We start from the raw sequence: 8,995 nt of genomic DNA, 5'->3' as shown, positions 1-8,995 counted from the left end.
ATGGTTTGCTCCTGCAGAGGGCGACAAGACTGTAGGGAACCGGTTGGAAGCCCAATCTGCGCTCATCAGATAGGTCGTTTTTTAATAAATAAATTAATCTATTTTAATGGAAAAATCCTCAAAATAGTGTACAGCTTCAATACTGGGTTATTACACAATCGTCACGCTCCTATTTACCAAAACACTTTTTTTGAGGTATGGATGCTTCTTAATAATAACAGCAGTCAGAACACCAATGACACATTGCAGGGGTAAACTGGTGCAGAGGTGAAAAGCTCTGGTCCAAGTTAGAACATTAAGAGATTATTAAAAAGAATGGCCTGCACTATTTTTCTATTCCCTATGATTTGAAAAGTTTGCAAGGGGGATGATTCCAAAATGTATTCACAAAACCTGTTGACAACAATGTTATTTTATTTAAAAGAACCACACTTAACACGGACAGTCGTTAGGTATTATGATAAAGGTTATGATAAAATAAAACAAAAACATGTAAATTCTGAAACTTCTTTGAGAAACAGAAAACAAAAACAGTTCTCACAAAAATACAATTAATCGACCAACATGTCACATTATTTGTCAGGTATTACTGTATGATCGTGTCAGTAATGCTACTGGTTCAGTAGAGCATGGAGTGTTCAGAGTATTCACTGTATGCAGGAAGTCAGTATTGAATTAGCAGAAACACAGAACTGGAATTCCTTCTTCATCCTATTTCTATGAGTAGAACCGTTAAAAGTTGATTTGCTGTGCTATTTATACTGGTTAGTTATCTTGAAACATTTGTCCATCATGCATGTACAATACGAGAACACTTGGTAATCATGTTTAGGACACTACGATATAGATATTGTATAGCATTATATTGTATAATTGTATTATACTGTATATAACATAATATATTCATATTTGGCAATGTAATGGAAGCTTAGTAAAATAGTCAAAAACGCATTTGGAAGACTAAAACCTACTAAATTCTGAGGTTTCCGTTCAATTTCCATCCACCCTTTAGGGGAAAAATACTAGATATACAGATATGCCTCAGGTTCAAACACCCTACATGGTGCAATCTAGTACTGTACATCCCCAAATCAGTAACTTCACCATAAGAACAATATTGTCACCGCCTGCTATCAGTTGACCTTTACAACTGCAAAAGCACCATAAAACATGCAATAAACCACAGAAATACTGAGCAAAGCTCGAAAAACAAGTCATGCTGGGTTTTCTTGTGTTTTACCCCATCGAGAGCCTTATTATATGACTTCTCACTCACAGAAGCCATCACACACTTGTATTTGTGCTCTTAGTAGAACTACCTCCACCACTTTCAATCCACCTGAAGTGCATTGAGCCTAAAACTAAGCCTTGACAGGCCTTTCGGGAAATAGTTTGATAGGCAACAATTGTTCTGTAGATTCCATTCCACTTCATCAGGGAAAAGTCTCATGTAGGGACATAGAGCCTGAAAATTCCTTATTGTGTTCCCAGCGCTTGTGTCAGCCTGTGTCTTGGTCTTACCCTCCCTCGAGGTCTGGTAAAGGGGGAGGGCAAATACTGTAGGCTTGGTTGGGTCACTGTTAAGGGAAGTATGCACTGCAGCTTGATGCAGCACTCCCACCTGATGGTGGAGTCTATGAACTGCTGCTGAGTCGCCGGCGAATGAGAGATGATGGCTTGGTCTCCGTGTCCTCCTGGTCACTCTCACACTGTCTCTGATGACGAGGAGAGATATAGTAGGTTAGTTCTCTTTTACCTGACTCACACTATAGGGCAGACACAAATCATAGTGTGCTGGCTCGGTTATTTTCTTTCACATTGTTCTTTCCAGAATGGTTCCAGCAACTATGGTGCATGTACAACATTGCTTGTATTTGAATACAGTCAAGTTCTTTGCAATGTTTTCTACTTCCCCCTCCCTTTTTATTTATTTATGTGATTTTCCTCACTCATTCTACTCAAATATTTGGCCTGCATTTCAACTTCTGATGATATCACCCAACACATTAAAAGAGATTAGCAAAGCCTGGATGATAAGCCATGAGTTAATGATACAGTAGGCTATATTACCTGTGTTTTCAAAGCCTGGAAATATTTTGCTATTAATTGCATTTTTAGCAATAGAGGTTAAAATAGGGGGCACTCTTTATTAAAATAATGTAATGGGTTTCGTTCAAGTGTAACTCTTAGTTAAACTGTCATGGCTGCCTTACTCACCAGTTCCTCGTCCACCAGTGCGCTAGTCTTACATAGCAACTTCAGTCGATGCAGCCGGTTGCACACCCATACCATGTTATATGACATCTAGAGAGAGAAAGAAAACAAGAAAGAAAGAAAGCAGAGGAAAGGAGAGAAAGAAAGGAGGAGGATGTCGAGGGGACGGGAACATAAGAGTCAGATATTATAGACAGAAAAAAGACTGTTATTTGACACTATGATGTATACACCCTGCTTCTCAATGTACACTGAAGAAAAATAAATGCAACATGCAACCATTTCAAAGATTTTACCGAGTTATAGTTCATATAATGAAATCAGTCAATTGGGGAAAGGGGAAAGGGGGATACCTAGTCAGTTGTCCAACTGAAAATATTAAACTGAAATGTGTCTTCCGCATTTAACCCAACCCCTCTGAATCAGAGAGGTGCTGGGGCTGCCTTAATTGACATCCACGTCTTCGGCGCCCGGGGTTAACTGACTTGCTCAGGGTCAGAATGACATATTTTTACCTTGTCAGCTCGGGGATTCGATCCAGAAACCTTTTGGTTACTGGCCCAACACTCTAACCAATTGAAATAAATTAATTAAGACTGCAATCTCTGGATTTCACATGAATGGGAATACAGATATGCATCTGTTGGTCACAGATACTGTAAAAAAAGGTAGGGGCGTGGATCAGAAAACCAGTCAGTATCTGGTGTGGCCACCATTTGCCTCATGCAGAGCGACACATCTCCTTCGCATAGAGTTGGTCAGGCTGTTGATTGTGGCACGTGGAATGTTGTCCCACACCTCTTCAATGGCTGTGCGAAGTTGCTGGATATTGGTGGGAACCGGAACACACAGCCTTTCACGTCGATCCAGAGCATCCCAAACATGCTCAATGGGTGGCATGTCAGGTGAGTATACAGGCCATGGAAGAACTGGGACATTTCCAGCTTCCAGGTATTGTGTACAGATCCTTGCGACATGGGGCCATGCATTATAATGCTGAAATATGACGAGATGGCAGCAGATTAATGACACAACAATGGACCTCAGGATCTCATCATAGTATCTCTGTGCATTCAAATTGCCATCAATAAAATGCAATTGTGTTTGTGGTCCGTAGCTTATGCCTACCCACACCATAGCCCCACCGCCACCATAGGGCACTCTGTTAACAACGTTGACATCAACGTCTGCCATCTACCCGGTACAGTTGAAACCGGATTCATCCATGAAGTACACACTTCTCCAACGTGCCATTGGCCATCAAAGGTGAGCATTTGCCCACGACGCTGAACTGCAGTCAGGTCCAGGCCCTGGTGAGGACGACGAGCATGCAGATGAGCTTCCCTGAGACGGTTTCTGACAGTTAGTGCAGATATTCTTCGGTTGTGCAAACCCAGTTTTACAAGCTGTCAGGGTGACTGGTCTCAGACGATCCCATAGGTGAAGAAGCCGGATGTGGAGGCCCTGGGCTGGCATGGTACACGTGGTCTGCGGTTGGACGTACTGCCAAATTTTCTAAAACAATGTCCTGTATGCTCTCGGCGGCTGGCCCTTGCTTCATATTCATCGCCAAACCCACTGGCTCCAGGTCATCTATAAGTCTTTGCTAGATAAAGCCCCGCCTTATCTCAGCTCACTGGTCACCGTAGCACGCGGTTCAGCAGGTATATTTCACTGGTCATCCCCAAAGCCAACTCCTCCTTTGGCCACCGTTCTCTGCTGCCAATGACTGGAACAAATTGCAAAAATCACTGAAGCTGGAGTCTTATTCTCCCTCACTAACTTTAAGCATCACCTGTCAGAGCAGCTTACCGATTACTACACCTGTACACAGCCCATCTGTAAATAGCCCACCCAACTACCTCATCCCCATATTGTTATTTAGTTTTGCTCTTTTGCACCCCAGTACCCCTTGCACATCATCATCTGTACATCTATCACTCCAGTGTTAATGCTAAATTGTAATTATTTTGCCACTATGGCCTATTTATTGCCTTACCTCCCTAATCTTACTACATTTGCACACACTGTATCTATATTTTTCTATTGTGTTATTGACTGTACGTTTGTTTATCCCATGTGTAACTCTGTGTTGTTGTTTTTGTCGCACTGCTTTGCTTTATCTTGGCCAGGTCACAGTTGTAAATGAGAACTTGTTCTCAACTGGCCTACCTGCTTAAATAAAGGTGAAATAAAATTTAAAAAATCAAAAACATATTATGGAACAGCCGGGACTGTGAAGCAACACAAACATAGGCACAGACACATACATACACAGACATGATAACATACGCACTATACACACACATACATGTATGGATATTTCAGGTTGTGAATATGATAAGAAAAAGTCCCTCCATTAAAGGTGTACAGTGTTTTCTCCGACACATTGGTGCGGCTGGCTTCCAGGTTGGATGGGCATTGTGTCAAGAAGCAGTGCGGCTTGGTTGGGTTGTGTTGGCGCATGGCTCTCGACCTTCGCCTCTCCCGAGTCCGTACGGGAGTTGCAGCGATGAGACAAGACTGTAACTACTACCAATTGGATACCACGTAATTGGGGAGAAAAAAGTGGGTAAAAAAATAAATAAAAAAACAGAAGAAAAGTAAGAAGCCCTAACCAACGTCATGTGATTAGGGATCCAAGTCTTGGATGTCACCCTGGTATGGTGAAATTCAGTGGCATGGACGCCAAGGGAAGCCAGACTTCCCCCCCAAAAATTACAAATTTAAAAAACACTTGTTTTTGAATCTTTTAGTTGTCACTGTATTAGACTTAAGCATAGATGATGTGATGCTGTTGAAAATGTTGGAAGTTCTGGAACTGCACTGTTGGTTAAGAGCTTGTAAGTAAGCATTTCACGGTAAAGTCTACACTTGCTGTATTCGGCGCATGTGGCAAATAAAGTTTGATTTGATATGGTGCTGGAATAGTGGCGGCAGCTCCTGTTTTCTTTTTGCGACTTGCGGTAACTCTCTGGTGTTCTAAGTCAATAGTTGTTTAGTAGTCTGAAAATGTCGGTAACATTAACTTGATTCACCATGCTGTATGCCATGTAACTGTTTGTTACATCTAATATGCTTTGTGGACTTCACCAGACAGATGTTGCACTCTGGTTTTGTGATTAATTTATTCTGCCACTGTCTTCTTATTGTCTCAGCCTTATGCCTATATATCACGCTGCAAGGCATCTGAACTAACAGGTTATAGAGCAAACAAGGCAATTATCAAATCAAATCTAATTTTATTAGTCACATGCGCCATATACAACAGTGAAATGCTTAATTAAAGTGACTATGCATAGATGACAACAAAGAGTGGCAGTGGTGTGGAGAGGGGAGGGGGGGGCAATGCGAATAGTCTGGGTAGATATTTGACTAGATGTTCAGGAGTCTTAAGGCTTGGGAGAATAAGTTGTTTAGAAGCCTCTTGGACCTAGACTTGGTGCTCCGGTACCACTTGCCGTATGGTAGCATGGAGAACAGTCTATGACTAAGGTGGCTGGAGTCTTTGAGGTCCTGGATGGCAGGAAGCTTGGCCCCAGTGATGTACTGGGCCGTTCGCACTACCCTCTGTAGTGCCTGGCGGTCGGAGGCCGAGCAGTTGCCATACCAGGCAGTGATGCAACCAGTCAGGATGCTCTCGATGGTGCAGCTGTAGACCATTTTGAGGATCTGAGGACCCATGCCAAGTCTTTTCAGTCTCCTGAGGGGGAATAGGTTATGTCGTTCCACTTCAGGACTGTCATGGTGTGCTTGGACCATGTTAGTTTGTTGGTGATGTGGACACCAAGGAAATTGAAGCTCTCAACCTGCTCCACTGCAGCCCCGTCGATGAGCTTGGGGGCATACTCGGTCCTCTTTTTCCTGTAGTCCACAAGCATCTCATTTGTCTTGATCATGTTGAGGGAGAGGTTGTCCTGGCACCACACAGCCAGGTCTCTAACCTCCTCCCTATAGGCTGTCTCGTTGTTGTCGGTGATCAGGACTACCACTGCTGTGTCATCGGCAAATTTAATGGTGTTGTTGGAGTCGTGCCTGGCCGTGCAGTCATGAGTGAACAGGGAGTACAGGAGGGGGCTGAGGACGCCCCCCTGAGGGGCCCCTGTATTGAGGATCAGCGTGGTGGATGTGTTGTTACCTACCCTTACCACCTGGGGACGGCCCATCTGGAACTCCAGGATCCAGTTGCAGAGCGAGGTGTTTAGTCCCAGGGTCCTTAGCTTATTGATGAGCTTTGAGGGCACTATCGTGTTGAATGCTGAGCTGTCGTCAATGAATAGTATTCTCACATAGGTGTTGCTTTTGTCCAGGTGGGAAAGGGCAGTGTGGAGTGCAATAGAGACTGCATCATCTGTGGATCTGTTGGGGAAGTATGCAAATTGGAGTGGGTCTAGGGTTTCTGGGATGATGGTGTTGATGTGAGCCATGACCAGCCTTTCAAAGCACTTCATGGCTACAGACGTGAGAGCTACGGGTCGTAGTCATTTTTAATTTTACTTTTATTGAACTAGGCAAGTCAGTTAAGAACATGTTCTTATTTTCAATGACAGCCTAGGAACAGTGGGTTAACTGCCTTGTTCAGGGGCAGAACCACAGATTTTTACCTTGTCAGTTCGGGATTAGATCTTCTAACCATTCAGTTACTAGTCTAACGCACTAACCACTAGGCTACCTGCTGCCCCATTTAGGCAGGTTACCTTAGTGTTCTTGGACACAGGCACTATGGTGGTCTGCTTAAAACATGTTGGTATTACAGACTCGGACAGGGAGAGGATGAAAATGTCAGTGAAGACACTTGCTAGTTGGTCAGCGCATACTTGCAGTACACATCCTGGCAATCTGTTTGGCCCTGCGGCTTTGTGAATGTTAACCTGTTTAAAGTTTTTACTCACACTGGCTGCGGAGAGCGTGACCACACAGTCTTCCAGTACAGCTGGTGCTCTCATGCCTGTTTTAGTGTTATTTGCCTCGAAGCGAGCATTGAAGTAGTTTAGCTCATCCGGTAGGCTCGTGTCACTGGGCAGCTCTCGTCTGTGCTTCCCTTTGTAGTCTGTAATGGTCTACAGGCCCTGCCACACGAGCGTCAGAGCCGGTGTAGTATGACTCGATCTTAGTCATCTATTAACGCTTTTTCTGTTTGATGGTTCGTCGGAGGGCATAGCGGGATTTCTTATAAGCTTCCGGGTTAGAGTCCCACTCCTTGAAAGTGGCAGCTCTAGCCTTTAGCTCAGTGCGGATACTCCGTGTAAGCCATGGCTTCTGGTATGTACGTACGATCACTGTTGGGACGACGTCATCGATGCACTTATTGATGAAGCCAATGACAGATGTGGTGTACTCCTCAATGCCATTTGATGCCACATATTCCAGTCTGTGCTAGCAAAACAGTCCTGTAGCTTAGCATCTGTTTCATCTGATCACTTTTTTATTGATCTTGTTACTGGTGCTTCCTGCTTTAATATTTGCTTGTACGCAGGAATCAGGAGGATGGAATTATGGTCAGATTTGCCAAATGGAGTGCGAGAGAGCTTTGTATGCATTTCTGTGTGTGGAGTATAGGTGGTCCAGAGTTATTTTCTCTCTGGTTGCACATTTAACATGCTAATAGAAGTTAGGTAAAACTGATTTAAGTTTCTCTGCATTAAAGTCCCCGGCTACTAGGAGCGCCGCCTCTGAGTGAGGCGTTTTCTTGTTTGCTTATGGCGGAATACAGCTCATTCAATGCTATCTTAGTGCCAGCCTCTGACTGGGGACAACCTTCTCTGCAGCACTCCACCAATCAGGCCTTTATGGTAGAGTGGCCAGACAGAAGCCACTCCTCAGTAAAAAGCACATGACCGCCCGCTTGGAGTTTGCCAAAAGAAACCTAAAAGCACTCTCAGACCATGAGAAACAATATTCTCTGGTCTGATGAAACCAAGTTTGAACTATTTGGCCTGAATGCCAAGCGTCCCGCCTGGAGGAAAACTGGCACCATCCCTAAGGTGAAGCATGGTGGTGGCAGCATCATGCTGTGGAGATGTTTTTCCAGCGACAGGGACCAGGAGACAGGTCAGGATCGAGGGAAAGCTAAACGGAGCAAAGTACAGAGAGATCCTTGATGAAAACCTGCTCCAGAGCACTCAGGACCTCAGACTGGGGTGAGGTTCACCTTCCAACAGTGCAACAACCCTAAGCACACAGCCAAGACAACACAGGAGTGGTTTCGGCACAAGTCTCTGGATGTCCTTGAGTGGCCCAGTCAGAGCCCAGACTTGAACCCGATCTAACATCTCTGGAGAGACCTGAAAATAGCTGTGCAGCGACGCTTCCCATCAAACCTGACCGAGATTGAGAGGATCTGCAGAGAAGAATGGGAAAAACTCCCCAAATACAGGTGTGCCAAGTTTGTTGCGTCATACTCAAGGTTGTAATCGCTGCCAAAGGTGCTTCAACAAAGTACTGAGTAAAGGGTTTGAATACTTACTTAAATATCACAGTTACATGTTTTATTTGTAATAAATTTGCTAAAATTTCAAAACCTGTTTTTGCTTTGTCAATATGGGGTATTATGTGTAGACTGATGGGGGGGGGGGGGGGGGGGGTGGGACACTTTAATCCATTTTAGAATAAGGCTGTAATGTAACAAAATTTGGAAAAAGTCAAGGGGTCTGAATACTTTCCGAATGCACTGTACATACAGTCCCCAAGAGGTCCAAGAAGTTTCAAAGACACCTGCTGAGATTTCAAATTCTGCCATGGAGTGTGCTAGTCCTTGTATCACCAAAGAAGAAGAAATAGG

General features: G+C 44.1%; 1 protein-coding gene across 3 annotated transcripts in view; it reads right to left on the bottom strand.

Annotated features, from left to right (window-relative positions):
- Positions 1–396: 396 nt before the first annotated feature.
- The window catches only part of LOC110496354 (death-associated protein kinase 2), a 38,613-nt gene continuing 30,014 nt past the window's right edge, over positions 397–8,995 (bottom strand). For all 3 annotated transcript variants that reach the window (XM_021572199.2, XM_021572198.2, XM_021572197.2), the window contains exons 11-12: positions 2,218–2,304; positions 397–1,715 (exon numbers count right to left, since the gene is read on the bottom strand). In XM_021572199.2, coding sequence (XP_021427874.2) covers positions 1,635–1,715; positions 2,218–2,304 — 168 coding nt within the window. In that variant the 3' untranslated portion in view covers positions 397–1,634. The remainder of the gene's footprint in view (positions 1,716–2,217; positions 2,305–8,995) is intronic.

The sequence above is a fragment of the Oncorhynchus mykiss genome, chromosome 18 (genome assembly GCF_013265735.2).
Source record: "Oncorhynchus mykiss isolate Arlee chromosome 18, USDA_OmykA_1.1, whole genome shotgun sequence".
NCBI lineage: Eukaryota > Metazoa > Chordata > Actinopteri > Salmoniformes > Salmonidae > Oncorhynchus > Oncorhynchus mykiss.
This window is presented reverse-complemented; position numbering and strand designations above follow the sequence as displayed.